Below are 23,752 nucleotides of genomic sequence, written 5' to 3'. Positions count from 1 at the left end.
CCACAGATAAGTGGTTCATGATGTGGTGCTGGTGTAGTTTTTTCTGGATTAAAATCTAGGAATAAAACACATACAGTCTGACCATCCTGCTGAGGATAAATATATAAATGTGGATACTTTCTCCCATTAAAATCATATTCGGGGACTATCCCGGGCCGAGACACAGAAGCCATTTCACAAGTTCACGTCTTTCTTATTCGTCCATTAAACACTAGCATTCTTACAAAAAATCAAATAAAAAACAAAGCACCGTGCCCCAAAGCGTGCTAATTTCCCAGAAATCGAAACTGGAATCCACTCGAAGCGTGTCCATTTCCAGAAGAGAGATCCAGACGAGCGAGAAGGCACCAATACGGAGCGATGCCGAGGACCGTACAGGAAAATAAACTCTCTATATCCAGATATAAGATATGATTTTACAAGATTTAAAAAAAAAAAAAAAAAAAAAAAAAAAAAAAAAAAAGGATGACAAGTTCTTCTCATAACAGCTGGCCATGAGGAAAATGTAAAACAGTCCAAACAGTCTCTGGGTTGTTGTTTTATTTTTCCCCCCCAGCAATTATACCAAAGAATATTTCTCCTTAAGTATTGTATAAGAAAATAAACTTTTAATATCCAGATATAAGATGTGCTTTAAAAAACTGAGTAAAGTTCTCTTTAGACAGCCGGTCATCTAAAAAAAAAGAAAAAGCGAAAAAGTCTGATCGCTTTCTGATTTCCAAAAAAAATACAAATAAAATAAAATGTTTCTCTGTATCATACAAGAAAAAAATATAAAATATAAGCTGTGTATTAAAATAATTACAGAGTTCTCTTTAAGGATGGCCGGTTTTAAAAAATTGAAACAAAATGTTTGGAAAGTGAAAAATTCTCTGAACTCGGGGCTGTTTTTTTTTTTTGTTGTTGCTGTTGTTGTTGTTGTTTTTCTCCAATATTTATTCCTGAAACCAAAAATAAAACTTTTTCTTTAGAATATCATATAAGAAAATAAACTTTTGATATCTTTATATAAGAGATGCTTTAACAAAAAGAAAAGGATGACACTGTTCCCTTTAGGACAGCTGCTTGCAAAATAGTCCTGTCACTGCATTGTTTTTTGGTAATATTAATACAAAAAAAGTATTTCACGTAATAGAATAAAACTCCAGATATGATATGCCTTTTTAAAAAAAAAAAAAAAAAAAAAGGACGGCCAGTCGTGATTTTTTTATTTATTTTTTTGGAAAATGCAGATTAGTCCAGTCTCTGGGTTGGTCAAAGTTCATACCAAAATCAAAAATGTAAAAAAAAATCTTTGGGGGAAAAAATATATATATACACATATATATATAAAAACAAAAAAAGCGTTAGGAGAAACGCCAGCTTTCTTTGTAGCTTAGTGCTTTTGGTTAAAGACGGATAATCAGAGCTCCCAAATGCAGAAATGTATAAGTGTTATAGATGTATATGCGGTAGAATTCCAGCTCGGATCGTCAGCGTGTGTGTGTGTGTGTGTGTGTGTGTGTGAGAGAGAGACTCATTTACACACGTATCTCTCCACAGTCCTCTCGCACTTCTTACAGGTGACGTAGCAGCACCAGTGGTACTTGCAGTGGCAGCGCTCCACCACCTTCTCTGTGTATGGGTTGTAGCCTCGTCCGCAGCACATCAGATCGCAGCTGTCGCTCCCGCTCGACGTCTTGTTGCACTGCCTGTGATAAGGAGCAGGAACGAAACAAACAGACAAACAAAACAAGAAGAGTCGTTAGATATCACCGCAACAAACTGCTGAGACACGCAGACTCGAAAACATCGTCTTCGGTCCAAGTTTCTGTCCGGACGTTTAGCCAGATTCTGAAACGCTTGGCAGAACGTTCAGTATTTCCATCATCTACCGCTCATAAGAGGAGCAACACGATGACATCATCGCCATCAGAGCGCCCGGGCCGCGGCCCAAATTACACATCGCTGCGCTAAAGAGCAGACGAAAATTATACGACAGCTCAGGTTACCGCGGTTAGCTGCGACGTCGCACAGTAGTTTAGAACATTGCCTTTTACTGTGTTGTGAAGGAGAAGAGCTCAGGAAAATCTAACGTCCGTTAGCATTAGCGTGTAGCTATCTTCGTAATCTTTAATAGACCGGTGAAATTTGCAAGCTGGAGTTCATTATAAGATGAAGTGTATGTGTGTGTGTGTGTGTGTGTGTATATATATATATATATATATATATATATATATATATATATATATATATATATATGTATACCACAATTCCTATTTTAAGAGCTGATTTCCTCGGGTATATGGAATGTTTATGGTACAGGTTCTCACTTCCATATATGGTCATAGAAATGGAGCGCTTCGGAACGATCCCGACTCGTAATTCCTGCAGATAGGTCGGCACAAACGGATCTGGGAATGATGCACGTTAGTATTTTCCTAGTCAGAAAATATAAATTTTATTTTATTTTTGTCTCTAGTCATTAAGTGGGAAATCCCTTACCCCCGCCCCTCCCTGCACCTCATCCCAAAAATCCATGCTACTACACTAAATAGCATATAAAAATAATAATATAATAATATTACAAGAGTTAGTATATGCACCTAGCAGCATATGTAATCAAGGCAACATTTTCATGGTGACAACGAAAAGCTAAGCTATTTAATATCAGCTAGCCGTTAGCAGGTGCTAGTTCTGTCACTCATTAGCTAACCATATTAGGTAGTCAGCTAGCTAATATACGGTAAGCTAGCAACATTAGAAAGGTCAACTTTATTATATATTTTTAAAAGTAAATAAATTAAAAAAAAACAAGAAAGAAAAAGAACTGTGTTGTCAGGTGACTAGATCACTACCTAGAACAGAGCTAACTACCTAGCATGCTAATTTACTGAAGGGTGTCCAGCCACATGAAAGACGAATTAAATGATGCTAATTGTTATCTAGTGAGCTAATAATCAGCTATGTTTAAAATATCTGTATTTTACTGTAGATTTTGGGTAAAATTCATGTCCAGAGAATGAACATGAGCTGTTGTTGCTAGCGCTAGCGCTCCACCTCCTCCTCCCTGTCAGTGTTTAAAACTCCAGATTGTTGTAAAATTAAATCCTGGACACTGAACCTCCACAAACTTTCAGAGACATTTGATTCAGTGTCCAGGGGAACGAGTCCAGCGGGACTGCATTCTACACTCGGCCTTTTGGTTTACGCTAACGCCAGAGGCAGCTAAAGTGAGCAGGGAATAGCGATGTCATAAATCACTCTCTCGAGCCCCTCGCCGCGAGTGCATTGTTTTATAATTGTGCGCCGTTAATGGCCTGCGTGCTGAAAGAGAGATGGAGAAAGAGAGAGAGAGAGGAGAGAGAGAGAGAGAGCGAGCGTGAGGGAGGTGAGGAATGTTGTTATTTAAAACTGGGACAGCTATTACTGAATCTAAAAGCTCTGTCACGTGGCCAGTTACTGTCCTGACTGGAACAGAAGCCAGAATGTCTTAACATACACTAAACTTAAAAAAAAAAAAAAAAAAATTAAGTTTTTAAGGTGGTTATTTTTTTTAATTTTTTTTATTTTGAGTACTTGTACTTGTTAGCTTTAATGCTGAGAAATTGCTACGAGCAGCAAAGCATAAATAAAGCTAGCTACTTTATCTGTACACATAGCATACGTGTTTAGCATTGTTGTGTGTAAGTGAGAACGGGAATTAGCTTGTTTTGTGGATGTTCCACAGCATTAAAAGTAACTATAAACAGATCAAATATTCTTTTTTCTTCTTCTTCTTCTTTTTTTTTAAATAAATAAAAGCAATTAGCATCTTGGAAAATCGCTGTGAAGTTAGCTTCTATCACTAAAAAACATTAAACACAAAAAACAAGCTAAGTATTAAGCTAAAAGCTGTTGTAGCTAGCCATATTTAGGGTGGTGGTAAAAATCTCTTTTAGTGTTTGTACAATGCTAGTTTGTTAGCTTTAACACAGTGAAATGGCTACAAGCAGTAAGGCCTAAATAAACCTAGCGCCAGCTACGTTATCTGTAATATAATAGCACAAGAGTTTAGCATCCTGTTCTTTCTTTCATGCTTTTATCAGTGTGTGTGTTTGTTTATGCAGGGCGCTAATCTGAAACACAAGCTGCTAATTAGTGTATTAGCTAGGCACTCTGTAAGCACCTCCCATGCATGCTAGCTGTAATTAAAATGCAGTTCTTGTTAAAATCACCGCTCTTCCTCTTCGCCTGTTTTTATTTACATTTTTTTCACAGATACCGATCATCGCTAAGCCTCGGGATGTTTTTAAGGCTTAACTTTAAACACTGTCCTTGTGCTAAAGACGGGACACGAACGAGTGATCGCGTTCGCTAGTCAGGAAGAGACGAGATAAGTGCGCACTTCAGCTCGTCACTCAATCTCCAGCGCTAAAGCAATACCGGAGCTAAGTTTATCCAAAGTCCTCGAGATAAGAAGCTCCGCGAGCTGTTTTTGAGCAACGAGACACGGAAACAGGGCACAGAGAGGAAAGAAATTAGAGGACGGAGGATGGAGGAGACGGAGCGGAGTGCGTTTCAGGGTGTAATCAGGGGCTTAATGGGTTTCAAATGTCTCGGTTCTCCTGAGACCACCCTCACAGCCGCACCGGCGCACGCCGCGACGTCCACATCGCTAACGATTACGAAAGGCAGAACCGCCGCGTGACCGAGAGCGCACGACTAAATATACGTGAGGAGAGAGAACTTATCAGTGGATAACTGAGTCTGAATCAACGTGAAACCGATTCTTTTGATTAGTTTTTTGTCTCTGGTCTGGTTTCACACTGCGCATAATTAAACAAAGCAAAACTAACACAAGAGAAAAGGGTTTCCTGAGGTGTGTGTACGGTGGAAAACTTCCCCGTAAAACTCTTTCATTTGTTGGTCAGAGATGCAGTGATGGAAAAAGGTTAAACAAAGCTTTACCAAGTGCGTGTAGAAGAAAAATGACAAAAAATTACCAGCGCACAAAGAACATAGAAAACATGGAGGAACATGCAGGACGATGGAGGGACATGGAGAAACATGGAGGACTATGGAGGGACACAGAGAACACAGAGGAACATGGAGAATATGGAGGAACATGGAGTGACACAGAGGAACATGGGGAACATGGAGGACTATGGAGAAACATGGAGAGACACGGAGGAACATGGAGGACTATGGAGGGACACGGAGAACACAAAGGAACATGGGGAACATGGAGATCATGGAGGACTATGAAGGAACATGGAGAGACACTGGAGAACATGGAGGGACACGGAGAACATGGAGGGACACGGAGAACACAAAGGAACATGGGGAACATGGAGATCATGGAGGACTATGAAGGAACATGGAGAGACACTGGAGAACATGGAGGGACACGGAGAACATGGAGGGACACGGAGAACACAAAGGAACATGGGGAACATGGAGATCATGGAGGACTATAAAGGAATATGGAGAGACACAGGAGAACATGGAGGGACACGGAGAACATGGAGGGACACGGAGAACACAAAGGAACATGGGGAACATGGAGATCATGGAGGACTATGAAGGAATATGGAGAGACACAGGAGAACATGGAGGGACACGGAGAACACAAAGGAACATGGAGAACATGGAGGACTATGAAGGAACATGGAGAGACACAGAGGAACGTGGAGAAACATGGAGGACTGTGGAGGGACACGGAGAACACAAAGGAACATGGAGAAACATGGAGAGCATGGAGGGACACGGAGAACATGGAGGAACACGGAGAACACAGATTTTGTGTGTGGTATCCAGCATTTAGTTTATTTTCTCTTTTTGTTCATCTCATGGCATTGCTGCAGCTCTACAGCTCTGTGCTTTGGTTAACAGCTCAAATCTACAAAACCCCCAAAACACACTGCGCGTTCAGTTCCCTTCCTGCAGTCGGGTCGATTCGGACATACACAGGGCTTGAAGGCGGGGCCATTTAGTTCCCATGGCAACAACAACTCAAGCAACTCTACCAAGGAGCGTTCTAACATCTTTTAAAGGAAGCTCCACACTTCCTTGGATACTCCATGGATCTGCATCGGCAGCACCGTGCTGTGTTTTTGTGGCTCAGATGTGCAGTGGAGAACTTTCGACCTCCACAGGTCCCGCTACAGAATCCTCATTACGTTCATCTCGTTTCATTTTACTGTGCCAAAAGAGAGAGAGTGGAACGACACTAAAAACATGTATTTTTCCTCCATGGATCTTTACGGGCCCGGCTCGGTTTTATTTTCGAAAAATTTACTCCAGCGAGACGATGTTCAGGGCAACGACGTGAGATGAACGTGTCTCTATGGGACCGAGCGGTGAACCGAACAGGAAGGTTTCGGGACCCATGTATGAAAGAATTAATTAATGTACCTCGTCTGCATCTGATTTGCAGGCCTCTGAAACGGCTCCGGGGAGAATTTGGCAGCGTGCGCTGTGTGTTAGTCGCCTTAATCTCAGCCAGCCGTTTCCTCCGAGGGCCGATATCAGCAGAAAGCTTTTGGCTCCCCGAATAGCCGCATTACTCACACACACACACTCTGAGATAACACACTGAGAGGCCACAGTCACTGCAGCCGTGTCAGAGGCACATGCACACCGAACGCTAATTCTAATATGTGAAATCTGACAGCTGGACATCCAGGTTACGGGAATAATTTCCTCCATGACTAAAAGGAAACCCTTTGAGTGAAGAAAAGTTCCAGAACAAAGGAATTATTTTTCATACTCAAATTACTGCACACACACACACACGTGCATACGCTCACACACACGTAGCCGAAAAGTTCAAAACAAACCCAGTGCCAAACCGAGTCTCTTTAAGGATTGTATCCTCTTTATCTCAGGCTGAAACAAACCCTACAGCTACCGCTTTGCAGTGGATTCCTCAAGGCGTCTCACCTGTCCTGAGTGCCGATGGATCCCATCTTGTCGTTCTTGGCGCAGAAGTCGGGCGAGCTCTGCAGGTACACCAGCTCGTTCTCTCGCACCGGTCGCACGTCGATGTCTTTGGGGACGAGCTGCTTGCGCGTCCCTGTGGGCTGGTGCTTCACTCTGGTGGCTGACAGGTACTTCGTCTTCAGGTCCTGAGCGATTTCCTTCAGGTCCTGTAGCCCTCGCCAACAGGTGCGGATGGAACAGGAGCCTGAGACGCCGTGACACTTACATTTCATCACCAGCGCATCCTTTAAGGCCTGAGGGGAGACACGGAGAAGGGTCACTAAAAGAAACAATGAAAAGAAAGGGACTGAAATATGAGGTTTGGTGTTGCGGGTGAGGTTTGGTGTAGCAGGTCAGGTTTGGTGTTACGGGTGAGGTTTGGTATTACGGGTGAGGTTTGGTATTACGGGTGAGGTTTGGTGTTGCGGGTGAGGTTTGGTGATACAGATGAGGTTTGGTGTTGCGGGTGAGGTTTGGTGTTGCGGGTGAGTTTTGATGTTGCCGGTGAGGTTTGGTGATACAGTTGAAGTTTGGTGATGCGGGTGAGGTTTGGTGATACAAGATAGGTGTTGCGGGTGAGGTTTGGTGTAGCAGGTCAGGTTTGGTGTTACGGGTGAGGTTTGGTGTTGCGGGTGAGGTTTGGTGTAGCAGGTCAGGTTTGGTGTTACGGGTGAGGTTTGGTGTTGCGGGTGAGGTTTGGTGATACAGATGAGGTTTGGTGTTGCGGGTGAGGTTTGGTGTTGCGGGTGAGGTTTGGTGATACAGATGAGGTTTGGTGTTGCGGGTGAGGTTTGGTGTTGCGGGTGAGGTTTGGTGATACAGTTGAGGTTTGGTGTTGCGGGTGAGGTTTGGTGATGAGGGTGAGGTTCGGTGATACAGGTGAGTTTTGGTGTTGCCGGTGAGGTTTGGTGATACAGTTGAGGTTTGGTGTTGCGGGTGAGGTTTCATGATACAGATGAGGTTTGGTGTTGCGGGTGAGGTTTGGTGTTGCGGGTGAGTTTTGGTGTTGCCGGTGAGGTTTGGTGATACAGTTGAGGTTTGGTGTTGCGGGTGAGGTTTGGTGATGCGGGTGAGGTTCGGTGATACAGGTGAGTTTTGGTGTTGCCGGTGAGGTTTGGTGATACAGTTGAGGTTTGGTGTTGCGGGTGAGGTTTCATGATACAGATGAGGTTTGGTGTTGCGGGTGAGGTTTGGTGTTGCGGGTGAGTTTTGGTGTTGCCGGTGAGGTTTGGTGATACAGTTGAGGTTTGGTGTTGCGGGTGAGGTTTGGTGATACAGATGAGGTTTGGTGTTGCGGGTGAGTTTTGGTGTTGCCAATGAGGTTTGGTGATACAGTTGAGGTTTAGTGTTGCGGGTGAGGTTTGGTGATGCGGGTGAGGTTCAGTGACACAGGTTTGGTGTTGCGGGTAAGGTGTGGTGTTGCGGGTGAGGTCTGGTGATGCGGGTGAGGTGTGTTGATACAGGTTTGGTGTTGCGGGTAAGGTTTGGTGATACAGGTCAGGTGTTGTTACCTGTCGCCCCACTTCGCTGTTGTGCAGGTGCATTAGTTTGTTTGGGTGTAACCCGGTTTTCTTCTTCATCTTCATGGGAGCGTCTGAGAACTTTGATCCCATGACGAGGCCGTAGTGCAGGTTGTCGGCACAGCCGCCCCACCTGTGCCCGGGCTCGAGAGCGTCACCTGGGATCGGGCCGCACGTACACAGCTTCAGATCTCCGCTGGTGCATGCTCGAGCAATGGTGTGGCTGATAGCAGCGGCGGAGAGAGCGTACACGAACGCAGACTCCCTCGTTCCTGAAAGAGACACAAAGCAGCGTTCACAGGTGAACTTCCACGTTTTGAACACAAGCCTCTGAATTGTATCTGACACTGGTGTTAAATCTCACAGCGCAGAAAGTGTTTCACTAATTAGCAAATTGTTGGACATGTTCAGTGTGTGAAGTTTTGATCGATAGATAGATAGTTAGATAGAAACATTACTGATCCTGAGGTGTTACAGTAGCAGTAAACGAAAAGCATTCACACATAACCTTAATTCCAATAAGATAGCACAGTGCAAAAGAAATAAAACCCATAAATGTAAACAAACTCGTAAACAAGGCACGTAGATATCCTCCAGCGTCCACGATCCCAATACGAGGCTTAAATATCACAGTACTGTTCTAATGTAGTACAGGTGTTCGCTCGCATAAGCATCTTTGTGCTAAAGTTTGGTCATTACTGTAGGGCAGGACATGACGGATACATAAACAACCTGATACAGACCTCAAACAAACAAACTAGAAAAAAATCCATTGTGGGAAGTGGGCACGAAACGAGTCGGCGTGGGATCTGAGCCACATTAGAGCAGATCGGCTGAGCAGAAAGGAAGCTATTGTTCACCATCATGAGAAACAAGGACGCTTCACGGAAAGACGGCTTCATCAGACGGAGCTCACAGCTTTTAACTCTTTCCTTTGTGGAAAAAGATGAGAAGCGTTTAATCGTGTACTGAAGGCCGAGAGGAATCCTCACGCTGAGTAAAAGAGGGTTAAACCAGCGCTAAACCAGCGCTAAACCTTCACTAAACCAGTGCTAAACCAGCGCTAAACCAGTGCTAAACCTTCACTAAACCAGCACTAAACCAGCGCTAAACCTTCACTAAACCAGTGCTAAACCTTCACTAAACCAGTGCTAAACCAGTGCTAAACCAGCGCTAAACCTTCACTAAACCAGCGCTAAACCTTCACTAAACCAGTGCTAAACGTTCACTAAACCAGCACTAAACCAGTGCTAAACGTTCACTAAACCAGCACTAAACCAGCGCTAAACCAGTGCTATACCTTCACTAAACCAGCGCTAAACCAGTGCTAAACCTTCACTAAACCAGTGCTAAACCTTCACTAAACCAGTGCTAAACCAGTGCTAAACCTTCACTAAACCAGTGCTAAACCTTCAGTAATCCAGCACTAAACCTGCACCAAACCAGCGCTAAACCAGTGCTAAACCTTCACTAAACCAGCGCTAAACCAGCGCTAAACCAGTGCTAAACCTTCACTAATCCAGCGCTAAACCTGCACCAAACCAGCACTAAACCAGTGCTAAACCTTCACTAAACCAGCGCTAAACCAGTGCTAAACCAGTGCTAATCCAGTGCTAAACCTTCACTAAACCAGTGCTAAACCTTCACTAAACCAGTGCTAAACCTTCACTAAACCTTCACTAAACCAGTGCTAAACCAGCGCTAAACCTTCACTAAACCAGCGCTAAACCTTCACTAAACCAGTGCTAAACGTTCACTAAACCAGCACTAAACCAGCGCTAAACCAGTGCTATACCTTCATTAAACCAGCGCTAAACCAGTGCTAAACCTTCACTAAACCAGTGCTAAACCTTCACTAATCCAGCACTAAACCTGCACCAAACCAGCACTAAACCAGTGCTAAACCTTCACTAATCCAGCGCTAAACCTGCACCAAACCAGCACTAAACCAGTGCTAAACCTTCACTAAACCAGCGCTAAACCAGTGCTAAACCAGTGCTAAACCAGTGCTATACCTTCACTAAACCAGCGCTAAACCAGTGCTAAACCTTCACTAAACCAGTGCTAAACCTTCACTAATCCAGCACTAAACCTGCACCAAACCAGCACTAAACCAGTGCTAATCCTTCACTAATCCAGCGCTAAACCTGCACCAAACCAGCACTAAACCAGTGCTAAGCCTTCACTAAACCAGCGCTAAACCAGTGCTAAACCAGTGCTAAACCTTCACTAAACCAGCACTAAACCAGCGCTAAACCTTCACTAAACCAGTGCTAAACCTTCACTAAACCAGTGCTAAACCTTCACTAAACCAGTGCTAAACCAGTGCTAAACCAGCGCTAAACCTTCACTAAACCAGCGCTAAACCTTCCTAAACCAGTGCTAAACGTTCACTAAACCAGCACTAAACCAGCGCTAAACCAGTGCTATACCTTCACTAAACCAGCGCTAAACCAGTGCTAAACCTTCACTAAACCAGTGCTAAACCTTCACTAAACCAGTGCTAAACCTTCACTAATCCAGCACTAAACCTGCACCAAACCAGCACTAAACCAGTGCTAAACCTTCACTAATCCAGCGCTAAACCTGCACCAAACCAGCACTAAACCAGTGCTAAACCTTCACTAATCCAGTGCTAAACCTACGGTCACTAAACCAGCGCTAAATCAGTGCTAAACCTTCACTAAACCAGTGCTAAACCTACCTTCACTAAACCAGCACTAAACCAGTGCTAAACCTTCACTAATCCAGCACTAAACCTGCACCAAACCAGCACTAAACCAGTGCTAATCCTTCACTAATCCAGCGCTAAACCTGCACCAAACCAGCACTAAACCAGTGCTAAACCTTCACTAAACCAGTGCTAAACCTTCACTAAACCAGTGCTAAACCTTCACTAAACCAGTGCTAAACCAGTGCTAAACCAGCGCTAAACCTTCACTAAACCAGCGCTAAACCTTCCTAAACCAGTGCTAAACGTTCACTAAACCAGCGCTAAACCAGTGCTATACCTTCACTAAACCAGCGCTAAACCAGTGCTAAACCTTCACTAAACCAGTGCTAAACCTTCACTAAACCAGTGCTAAACCTTCACTAATCCAGCACTAAACCTGCACCAAACCAGCACTAAACCAGTGCTAAACCTTCACTAATCCAGTGCTAAACCTACGGTCACTAAACCAGCGCTAAATCAGTGCTAAACCTTCACTAAACCAGTGCTAAACCTACCTTCACTAAACCAGCACTAAACCAGTGCTAAACCTTCACTAAACCAGCGCTAAACCTACCTTCACTAAACCAGCACTAAACCAGTGCTAAACAAGTGCTGAACCTTCACTAAACCTGCGCTAAACCAGTGCTAAACCTTCACTAATCCAGTGCTAAACCTTCACTAAACCAACGCTAATCCAGTGCTAAACCTTCACTAATCCAGTGCTAAACCTTCACTAAACCAACGCTAAACCAGTGCTAAACCTTCACTAATCCAGTGCTAAACCTTCACTAAACCAACGCTAATCCAGTGCTAAACCTTCACTAATCCAGTGCTAAACCTTCACTAATCCAGTGCTAAACCTTCACTAAACCAACGCTAATCCAGTGCTAAACCTTCACTAAACCAGCGCTAAACCAGCACTGACTCGGCGACTGTCCTCATAATAACTTTATCCTCAATAATTTTGACCATTAGGACGTCCCTCATAAACTGTAAAATAAACAAATAAACATCAAATTCAGCAGTGCTGAGTGCTGGATTGTGATTGGTCATCAGGTGTTGATTAGTTTTCTATAACGGCATCTCTGACAGTAGCGCATCTGCACATCGCAGCTTTATATTAATATTAATGTGCTCGTTCTAATACCTTATCGTTTCTATAGTAACAGCTCATTCACAGCGACGTGTATTGCGGACGCCCCACAGAAACATTAAAAAACGTAATCTTTGATATGGTGAAGTTTTCTGTTAAATGTAACATTTAAGGAAGGAGTCTCCAGTGTCAGCGCTGCGTAACAGTCGGAGGTGAAGCTGTAGGTTACTTTTTTTTTCGTCTTCAGGACAAAGGACTTTACGCTTCTTTGCGGTTTCTCAGTAACATGACAAGCTGCGTTTTATTTCTCTTATTAACTTGAAGAGAGAGAATAAAGAGAGGGAGTGTAGAGAGAGAATGAAGAGAGAATGAAGAGAGAGAATGAAGAGAGAATGAAGAGAGGGAATAAAGAGAGAGAATGAAGAGAGGGAATAAAGAGAGAATGAAGAGAGAGAATGAAGAGAGTGAATAAAGAGAGAGAATGAAGAGAGGGAATAAAGAGAGGGAATGAAGAGAGTGAATGAAGAGAGGGAATAAAGAGAGAGAATGAAGAGAGGGAATAAAGAGAGAGAATGAAGAGAGGGAGTGAAGAGAGGGAGTGAAGAGAGGGAATGAAGAGAGAGAATGAAGAGAGTGAATACAGAGAGAGAATGAAGAGAGAATGAAGAGAGGGAATGAAGAGAGTGAATAAAGAGAGAATGAAGAGAGGGAATGAAGAGAGAGAATGAAGAGAGAGAATGAAGAGAGGGAGTGAAGAGAGGGAGTGTAGAGAGAGAATGAAGAGAGGGAATGAAGAGAGGGAATAAAGAGAGAGAATGAAGAGAGGGAATAAAGAGAGGGAGTGTAGAGAGGGAATGAAGAGAGAGAATAAAGAGAAAGAATGAAGAGAGAATGAAGAGAGAGAATGAAGAGAGGGAATAAAGAGAGGGAATGAAGAGAGTGAATAAAGAGAAGGAATGAAGAGAGGGAATGAAGAGAGGGAATGAAGAGAGAGAATGAAGAGAGAGAATAAAGAGAGAGAATGAAGAGGGAATGAAGAGAGAGAATGAAGAGAGGGAATAAAGAGAGGGAATAAAGAGAGGGAATAAAGAGAGAATGAAGAGAGGGAATGAAGAGAGTGAATAAAGAGAGAGAATGAAGAGAGAGAATGAAGAGAGAGAATGAAGAGAGGGAATAAAGAGAGGGAATAAAGAGAGGGAATAAAGAGAGAATGAAGAGAGGGAATGAAGAGAGTGAATAAAGAGAGAGAATGAAGAGAGAGAATGAAGAGAGAGAATGAAGAGAGGGAATAAAGAGAGGGAATAAAGAGAGGGAATAAAGAGAGAATGAAGAGAGGGAATAAAGAGAGGGAATAAAGAGAGAATGAAGAGAGGGAATGAAGAGAGTGAATAAAGAGAGAGAATGAAGAGAGAGAATGAAGAGAGGGAATAAAGAGAGAGAATAAAGAGAGAGAATGAAGAGAGAGAATGAAGAGAGGGAATAAAGAGAGAGAATGAAGAGAGGGAATGAAGAGAGGGAATGAAGAGAGGGAACGAAGAGAGAGAATAAAGAGAGAGAATGAAGAGAGGGAATGAAGAGAGGGAATGAAGAGAGGGAACGAAGAGAGAGAATAAAGAGAGAGAATGAAGAGAGGGAATGAAGAGAGGGAATGAAGAGAGGGAACGAAGAGAGAGAATAAAGAGAGAGAATGAAGAGAGGGAATGAAGAGAGGGAATGAAGAGAGGGAACGAAGAGAGAGAATAAAGAGAGAGAATGAAGAGAGGGAATGAAGAGAGGGAATGAAGAGAGGGAATGAAGAGAGAGAATGAAGAGAGAGAATAAAGAGAGAGAATGAAGAGAGGGAATGAAGAGAGGGAATGAAGAGAGGGAATGAAGAGAGAGAATGAAGAGAGAGAATAAAGAGAGAGAATGAAGAGAGGGAATGAAGAGAGGGAATGAAGAGAGGGAATAAAGAGTCACTGTACTCACACACACATTACTGCAGGGATTTTAATGTAATAATGATGGTGAAGCCGAAGCTCTTGTTTTCGCTCCGTCCTGCCGTCAGGAAGCCGGGTTTCCATCAGCATTGTTTATTTTGATCGTCAAATATAAAATGCAAATAAAATCAGGAATATATTAAATAGTTTATGGTTAAATCTGTAACTCTGACCTCTCTCCAGGTCCGGGAGGTATTTGGGAGCGTCGATGGACGAACAGTTCCAGCGCATGTCAGCGAACGTTTTCTGGCACGTCTTTTTGACCTCGCGTGCGGCTTGAACGATGATCTGCATGAGCTCCAGGTTAGTGCGGCAGAGCTGAGCCTGCGACGACACCAGGCCGGGGAGCGTCTTACACTGCTGCGTCTTATTAATGTGCTCCGCTGTCTGGGATATAGCCCTGAAACATCATCATCGACATTAACATCACCATTAACATCAACATTAACATTAACATCACCATTAACATCAACATTAACATCACCATTGACATTAACATCACCATTAACATTATCAACATTAACATGACCATTACCATTAACATTAACATCACCATTAACATCACCATCACCATTAACATCAACATCAACATTAACATCACCATTAACATCAACATTAATATTAACATCGACATCAACATTAACATTAACATCAACATTAACATCACCATTAACATCACCATTACCATCACCATCGACATTAACATCACCATTAACATTAACATCACCATTAACATTAACATCATCATTAACATCACCATTAACGTCACCATTACCATTAACATAACCATTACCATCACCATTAACATCACCATCGACATTAACATCACCATTAACATTAACATCACCATTAACATTAACATCATCATTAACATCACCATTAACGTCACCATTACCATTAACATAACCATTACCATCACCATTAACATCACCATTACCATCACCATCGACATTAACGTCACCATTACCATTAACATCACCATTAACATCACCATTAGCATCACCATTACCATCACCATTGACATTCACATCACCATTGACATTCACATCACCATTAACACTATCAACATTAACATGACCATTACCATTAACATCACCATTAACATCACCATTAACATTAACATCAACATTAACATTAACATCAACATTAACATCAACATTAACATGACCATTAACATCACCATTAACATCAACATTAACATCAACATTAACATCAACATCAAAATTAACATCACCATCAACATTAACATCATGATTACCATCATCATCGACATTAACATCACCATTAACATCAACATTAACATCACCATCAACATTAACATCACCATTACCATTAACATTAACATCACCATTACCATCACCATCGACATTAACATCACCATTAACATGACCATTAACATCAACATTAACATCACCATTACCATTACCATCACCATTAACACTATCAAATTAACATCACTATCACCATTAACATCACCATTAACACTATCAACATTAACATTAACATCACCATTAACATCACCATTAACATTACCATTACCATCACCATTACCATCAGGATTAACATCACCATCAACCTTAACATCACCATTAACATTACCATTACCATCACCATTACCATCAGGATTAACATCACCATCAACCTTAACATCACCATTAACATCACCATTAACATTACCATCAGGATTAACAACACCATTAACATTAACATCACCATTAACATCACCATCGACATTAACATCACCATTAATACTATCACCATTAACATCACCATCACCATTAACATCACCATCACCATTAACATCTCCATTAACAGTAACATCACCATTACCATTAACAGCACCTTTAACACTAACATCACCATTAACATCACCATTAACATCACCATTAACATTAACAGCACCTTTAACACTAACATCACCATTAACATCACCATTAACATCACCATTAACATTAACAGCACCTTTAACACTAACATCACCATTAACATCCCATCACCATTAACATCACCATCACCATTAACATCCACATCACCATTAACACTAACATCACCATTAACATCCCCATCACCATTAACATCACCATTAACATTAACATCACCATTAACATCAACATTAACATTAACATCACCATTAACATCAACATCACCATTTACATCTCCATTAACATGACCATTAACATCACCATCGACATTAACATCCACATCAGCATCACCATTAACATCACCGTTAACATCACCATCACCATTAACATCCACATCATCACCATCAGCATCACCATTAACATTAACATGACCATCAGCATCACCATTAACATCAACATCACCACACACAAGGATAAAAACGCAGACCAAATATTAGCTTTATGTTACGCAGTAAACTGATAAATTAATGTACATACATAATAAAATAATATTAAACTAAAAAATACCTTAATAATTAAATAAATAAAACCCCTAATAATTAAACGGGACATACACTGAAATATGCAAGAGAAGACAAACGAGAAATGAACGGCTTTGAATATAAACAAGAATTATTTAGTATTAACTCAAATATGTCATTTGCAGTGAATAAATTTAACAAAGAGGATTAAAAACTCTCTTTAATAATACTAATCAGTTCAAATTTTTTATATTTTATTGTAATCATTATATTTTCATTTTAATGCTTTAACAACCGTCATGTCATTTAAATATATATATATTTTTATTAAAAATGCATAACTGTAGTCCTTTAATCAATCTTTATTTATTTAGTCAAGCTTTATTTGAAATGTTTATTATTTTATTACGGTAAATATATCTCTTGTAGCCACCACCACGTAATTTAAAGATTTTAAAAGATTAAAAACGCATAATTGTTGTCCATTCATTGGTTATTAATTGGTGACTACTTGTTAACCAATCAGGATCGAGCTTTGCCCTTTCAGGCGTTAAATCTGTTATACGGATTTTCACAGCTGTACTCATGTCATCGTTAATGAACCTGGCTCTGTAGCGGGTTCAAGCAGAGCTACGTGGATCATTAGTTTCTCGTGAATGTTTTAAACGGAGCTGAAACGCCACGCCGCTGACTTGTTTTCGTGCATCTCGTCACGTTAACGTCGTCCAGATGTGATTCACAACCGACACGATTGTGACACGGAGCCCGAGCTGCTTCTCGTACGTCTCCGGGTCACGCATGAGAGATGTGATAAAGTGCAGGAAGGAGGAGGAGGAGGACGTGGCGTCACCGGCGCACGGGATAATAACGGGAATTTTTTGGCGTGGTTATTAGCAGGCAGATCTGGCAGGAAGAGGATCGGGATACTGATTGCCAGTGGAAAGAAGGGCTTTTTCCCAGCGGATCTGGCGGAACGGTCGCTAGACGATGCCAGAGGTTTCAATTCATCGACATGTGAATCTCTTCCAAAGCTTTAACCCTCGACAGGACTGTTACTGTTCTCGCTGGTTAAAAATATGACGGTAGAACAGCTGGAATGTTTAGAAAACAGTTATGGCTGTGTTTGCTAAATCACCTCACGACATAGGGAAAAAAACTTTACATTTTTATACAAAAATGATCAGGAGGTTAAAGAGCAGCACAAAGACACACACAGCGTCTCACTGCCCTTAAGACTGGTATAAATGACATTATCTATGGTTGCTTTTGTTTTATACCCCATGTGTCTGACACACACACACACACACGCGCACACACACACACACACAGCAGTGTTCGTGAGAACCAGTCTGTTCCATGTGCACCTTTTGCCTGTTTCGGATTAGGAGCGAGGGGCCGCTGCTTTCTGCCCCCATGATAAGCTGTGACCCACAGACACCCCCTCCTCCATTCTCCCACCCACCCACACACACACACACACACACACACACACACACACACACACACACACACGGTTACACTCACAGGTGTTTATGGCAGCATGTGGTTTGTATTGTGCTCAGTACTTTATCAGGCCGACGCCCGTCATGACACAAACATTCCACTTTACATTCTGCTTTACAGATTTTCACATCGTTTTGCTTTTATAAACCATTATTCATCATTATAAACCATTATTAATCATTGTAAATCATTACTAATCATTATAAACCATTATTAATCATTGTAAGTCATTAAGATGATCAAATGGGTTCCACTTTATTTGCACAAAGTTAAATCTCAGTCACTTGCGACGCTTTTTTCCCCACAAAAAAATCCACATCAGACTTCGCCTTCTCTGAAATATTAATAATAACTCATAAATAAACGTTCGCATAAATCTAATAAGAAATGGACTAATTGACGATATTATCACAGTATTGTTTTTAAATAATTGCTCTAAGAACTATAAAGTGGGCGGTTTACTTCTCGAGTATCGCTCGGTATTTGCATTAGCGTTAGTTATTAGCTGTTTTTCCATGTTTTTGGGCATGTTTATTATTTAGTTCTCCCCAGCGTTTTACGGCGCGTTTGGTTTAGTCCGTTACTTATTACACACAGAAAGGAACAAGATGCTGTTTTCCATTTTCAGTGTTTACTTGATGTTTTTTCTTTTTAAATTCAACGTGCATGTAGAAGGTGAACTTTTAAGACGAATCGTATCAGTTCACAGTGACTTCAGTGCTGCTACGCTGTCCTAATAAAGGTACCAAAGGGTACTTCTCTTTGTTGCTGCTGTGGCGCAGTCACGGGGACATGTTTTGTACCTTTTATATGTGAAATAATTTAAGGAGCACTGATGCAGCTGTAAAGCTTTACTCTAAGAGATAATTAAAGGTAGCACGTGCACCTTCGCAGGTAAAGATACGATACTAAAGGTACCAAAGATGCACCCGTGTTGGTTTCGCCACGGCAACAAGGTTGAGTACCTTTAATTCTGAGAGTGCACGTTATTTGCAGTTTGTCTGCCGTTGTCGTTCATCTCCGTTGTCATGCGGTGAACAGAATTATGGGATATGGGACACATCCAAGTTCATGTCAGCATCACGCTCACTACCCAAAAGATGCTGCCTACGTAGGTGCCCTCCTCCTGATTAGAACACGACAGGACTGTGTTATTACGGTCTGTTAGAGAGGAAATGGGAGACACTCACAGCCATCGGATGGCGGCGCAGTGCTGCGACAGAGCCAGCGTGAGCAGCGTGACGGCGCACAGCGGAAACGACACAAACTCGCTCTTCATCCTGATCAGTTCGGTGCGTCTCGGGGCAGGAAGCTCGCGGCGACGATCACAGGCCAGAGGCCATGACACGGACGGCTTCTCTCTTTCTCGTTCTCTTTTTCCTCCCTCTGTCTCTCCTGCTGGAAGAGCGGAAAAGAGAAATGTTCAGATGTTCGAATTCTGAGAAAGTAATACTATCTTTTATATGTCAATGTCATACGAGCAGAGTTTACACTGCACTGTTATCTTAAAAAGCTATCTCGGTCCACCGTGTTTGTTTATCTCGTCTCCAGGAGGGACACCACAAATAAATCACATCCCCACATCAGGAAATATTCTGAAGCGTCCACCATAACTAAACTCCTCCCACTGATCATCGTGATGCATCGTATAACCCATTATCAGCCTGGAATTAACTGATACATGAGAGATATCACCTCTGACTGAGTTCTCAAACTCCCAGGTAAAGAGGTAAAGGGGTAAAGAGGTAAAGGATTAAATAGGTAAAGGTGTAAAGAGGAAAAAGGGTAAAGAGGTAAAGGGGTAAAGAGGTAAAGGATTAAAGAGGTAAAAAGGGTAAAGGGGTAAAGAGGTAAAGGGGTAAAGAGGTAAAGGATTAAAGAGGTAAAAGGGTAAAGGGGTAAAGAGGTAAAGGGGTAAAGGATTAAAGTGGTAAAGGGGTAAAGGATTAAAGGGGTCAAGAGGTAAAGGGGTAAAGAGGTAAAGGGGTAAAGAGGTAAAGGGGTAAAGGATTAAAGAGGTAAGGGGGTAAAGGGGAAAAGAGGTAAAGGGGTAAAGGATTAAAGGGGTAAAGGGGTAAAGAGGTAAATAAGTAAAGAGGTAAAGAGTTGAGCTTAAAGTTGAGCTACAAAAGAAAATACTGAGGGGAAAATTAAATATGGAAATATCGTCCAGAAAGTATCAAAGAAATGAGAACCACTTAACTCAAACCAATTCCACATTTAAATATTTAAATCCATATTTAAATTGAAACGTTACAATTCACAATACTGTATAAAAGCTGCATTCTGTATTGTTTGATTTTATAGTTCTATCATTGTTTCTTTGCTTTTCTTTTCTTTTTTTGAATTGTGGTTAGTGAATAAGTCAGCGTTGAATAAAGCAGAGTGACTGATGTGCTTTAAGGCGAATCACTGAGCGGTAATCTGGACCTTACACACACTCCTTAAACACTCCTTACACACTCCTTACACACTCCTTACACACTCCTTACACACTCTGTACTCTGGAGAGTATCAGCAGCCGGCTGTGTGGAATGGGTTTGGGGATGTGAGGAGCTCGTTTCTGCATCACGGCTCATTCCTCTAACCTGCTTTAAATACGCGCAGTTAAGGAGCTCATTAAACACTGACGCACAGATTTAGGTACGGATTTATAAACCGGATCCAGACGTACTATTACTGATGCGTAATAATCCAAAACACAGGCACAAATGTCACTTTAATCAGTGCAGTATTTACAGTATTTACAGTCTCTAAATCACTCTGCTTCTAGGGATAGTGAATGTCGCTCAGGGGTCCATGCACCATTCATCCAGCACCACTAGACCGCACAAAACTGCTAACTTAATTACAAATTTTCACTACACACTTACTAGTACACTATGTAGGGTGGATAAAAGTATTATAGAGTAATACAGGACACAACAGGGAGCTTAAGAATTTTTAAAAATATATTTAGATATATATTCTTTTCCATTTTCAGCACACGTGTCTAAATAGAACAAAAGGAGAAGCCGTAGCTGTAATTACACACAAATTCTCATCATGTTTAGATCTGATAAAATCTGATAAAATAGCAGTTTTGTCCCGTATTATATTATATTATATTATATTAAGGCACGTCCACAATATATATATATATATATATATATATATATATATATATATATATATATATATATATATATATATACATATTTGTAGTATATTTTTATTTCTATTTTTGTGTTACTTCAGGACTTTTTTTCATTATACGTACTGTATCTGATGTCAATAACGATATTCTATTCTACTCAATTCTCATACCTGATTTATTTAAAAAAATAAATACAGCTAAAACAACCTTTATTTATTTTTTTAACGGTCTTACCAAATGCAGCCATGGTGGCGTATGTTATAATACATTTATAATAAACAGCTTCACAAGTTACTCATACTCATGTTCCTACCATCTTCTGTAGTCTTATTGTGTGGTTTGGGACGAAGCAGGTTTAATAAATGAGCTCTTATTAACGTCAGAAGTACCGGCTGTGTCCCGAACCGCATGCTCCCACACTAAATATTATGAGTATTATGCCAAAAAAACCAAAAAAACTATAAAGCATCTAAATAGCTATTAAATACCATTCTGAGAAGATTTAGTTAGTAGCTGTGCGGTTTGGGACGCAGCCACACACAGTTCACTTTTCAGTCTTTAGCTGTTTTTACACCCCAAACCACAAACTAGTGCACTAAAGAGTATAAATAGTTATAGGGGTAATAGTTTTAATTGTAATGCCCTAGAAATTACTATTTAGTAGCCTGTGGCAGGATGTGGTTTGGGACGCAGCCGTGCGGCGTTCACTTTCATCCTCACCTTTTTACGCACCGAACCACCGAGTAAAAATAGTGATGTAAATATATAGCAAGGTCATAGATAAATTGGGTAGTGTGCAATTCTGTAGGGAAGATTGTGGTTTTGGGACGCAGCTGTGCAGAGTTCAGCTTTAACACTCAGCTTTCAGCTTTAACACTCAAATAAAACAGTGTTTATGTGTGTGTGTATATATAGAGATATATAGAGAGAGAGAGAGAGAGAGAGAGAGAAATTTTTTTCTAGTAATAAGCAGATGATAGGCAGTAACAAGATGGTGTGTAGTGTTTAATAAGGTAGTATGTGGTTTGGGACACAGCCATGCACAATTCACTTCCACGCGCTCCCCTTTTAGTCTGAACACTCAGCCTGTATGGACCACCGTCTTTATTGCTGATGTACATGTGCATAGAGTGCAGTAATAAGCAGTAATAAGACACTGTGTAGTGTGTAATAAGGCGGTGTGTGAATTTCGGACACAGCCATGCACACTTCAGCTTTTATTCTCACCTTACCGCGAGCGGCTGGAGCAGAGACGGCGCGCGAGACAACGCTTAAATCCGGTCAGTGGGCAAATTCCAGGAGTTGGAGAGAGACAAAAAAAGGAAAAGAAGTTTTCCTTTATAATCCACTCACAGGTTCAAACTGGGCTAATGCGCGCGCGTTAATCCGGTCTTCCACCGAGCAACACGTCCGCGAGACGGAACACCAAACACCATTGTGTACTTTATTCAACAAATCCTGAAGCGGAACAGCGCGAGCGAGCTGGTGCAGTCTCTCTCTCTCTCTCTCTCTCTCTCTCTCTCGTTCTCTCTCCCTCTCTATGTCTCGTGCGTCCTCGCTCGCGCTGCGCGGAATGCTTGTTCTGAGCATCGCCCGACAGCGCGCGCGTACTTATATATATAGCCTATATGGAGACACGCGCGCGCGTGTGGGCCCCAGGCTTTGATCGCGCCATGACGTCACGTGGGATTTGCATAACAACGTGCGTGCGGCGGCGGAACGTGGTCCGACCTGCGATTTCCTACCCCGCGCGCGCACTTTTAATTTAAATTTTAATTCTTTATTTATTTTATTTATGTGCTATTCACATTATGAATTATTATTATTATTATTATTATTAGTAGTAGTAGTAGTAGTAGTAGTAGTAGTATTATTAGTAGTAGTTGTAGTAGTAGTAGTAGTAGTAGTTGTATTATTATTATTATTAGTAGTAGTAGTAGTAGTAGTAGTATTAGTAGTAGTAGTTGTAGTAGTAGTAGTAGTAGTAGTTGTATTATTATTATTATTATTATTAGTAGTAGTAGTAGTAGTAGTAGTAGTATTAGTAGTAGTAGTAGTAGTAGTAGTAGTTGTATTATTATTAGTAGTAGTAGTAGTAGTAGTAGTAGTAGTAGTTGTATTATTATTATTAGTAGTAGTAGTAGTAGTAGTAGTAGTAGTTGTATTATTATTATTAGTAGTAGTAGTAGTAGTAGTAGTTGTAGTAGTAGTAGTAGTTGTATTATTATTATTATTATTAGTAGTAGTAGTAGTAGTAGTAGTTGTATTATTATTATTAGTAGTAGTAGTAGTAGTGCACGTGTATGTATATTCCTACATGCATTCCTATTTCATTTGACTTCCTTTAGTGTTTAAAGTTGCAACATCTGCACTTCAATCATAATAATCAACAAATAAAAAAATAATACAAATAAATTACTTGGATACTTTAAAAACCTAAGTGTATGATAAACAAAAACAAGAAAACATTTACATAAAGTGAC

At 41.1% G+C, this 23,752-nt stretch overlaps 1 protein-coding gene across 5 annotated transcripts; it reads right to left on the bottom strand.

Annotated features, from left to right (window-relative positions):
- Positions 1 to 1,158: 1,158 nt before the first annotated feature.
- wnt11 (wingless-type MMTV integration site family, member 11) lies at positions 1,159 to 22,932 on the bottom strand. Of its 5 annotated transcripts, XM_053645783.1 has the most exons (6): positions 22,497 to 22,932; positions 19,324 to 19,531; positions 14,421 to 14,647; positions 8,454 to 8,734; positions 6,904 to 7,196; positions 1,159 to 1,691 (listed from the first exon to the last, which is right to left on the bottom strand). In XM_053645783.1, the coding sequence occupies exons 2-6, from the start codon at positions 19,410 to 19,412 to the stop codon at positions 1,517 to 1,519; spliced, it is 1,065 nt and encodes a 354-aa protein (XP_053501758.1). In that variant the 5' UTR covers positions 19,413 to 19,531; positions 22,497 to 22,932; the 3' UTR covers positions 1,159 to 1,516. The 5 variants fall into 5 exon arrangements, with proteins under 5 accessions (XP_053501758.1, XP_053501754.1, XP_053501757.1 ...); XM_053645779.1 differs by lacking the exons at positions 1,159 to 1,691; positions 6,904 to 7,196 and having other exon boundaries at positions 7,834 to 8,734; XM_053645782.1 differs by lacking the exons at positions 1,159 to 1,691; positions 6,904 to 7,196 and having other exon boundaries at positions 7,834 to 8,734; positions 19,324 to 19,528.
- Positions 22,933 to 23,752: the final 820 nt, after the last annotated feature.

This window comes from Ictalurus furcatus, chromosome 16 (genome assembly GCF_023375685.1).
Source record: "Ictalurus furcatus strain D&B chromosome 16, Billie_1.0, whole genome shotgun sequence".
Taxonomy (NCBI): domain Eukaryota; kingdom Metazoa; phylum Chordata; class Actinopteri; order Siluriformes; family Ictaluridae; genus Ictalurus; species Ictalurus furcatus.
The sequence above is the reverse complement of the archived record's forward strand: the minus strand, read 5'-3'. Positions and strand labels throughout refer to the sequence as shown.

What these genes read in the sequence shown, in the direction of transcription:
- wnt11 (XM_053645779.1), bottom strand. Translation starts at nt 19,412, where the DNA reads ATGAAGAGCGAGTTTGTGTCGTTTCCGCTGTGCGCCGTCACGCTGCTC. An exon ending in TGCGCCGCCATCCGATGGCT is followed by an intron (nt 14,648 to 19,323) that starts GTGAGTGTCTCC and finishes ATGATGTTTCAG; the next exon opens with GGCTATATCCCAGACAGCGG. An exon ending in CCTCCCGGACCTGGAGAGAG is followed by an intron (nt 8,735 to 14,420) that starts GTCAGAGTTACA and finishes TGTCTCTTTCAG; the next exon opens with GAACGAGGGAGTCTGCGTTC.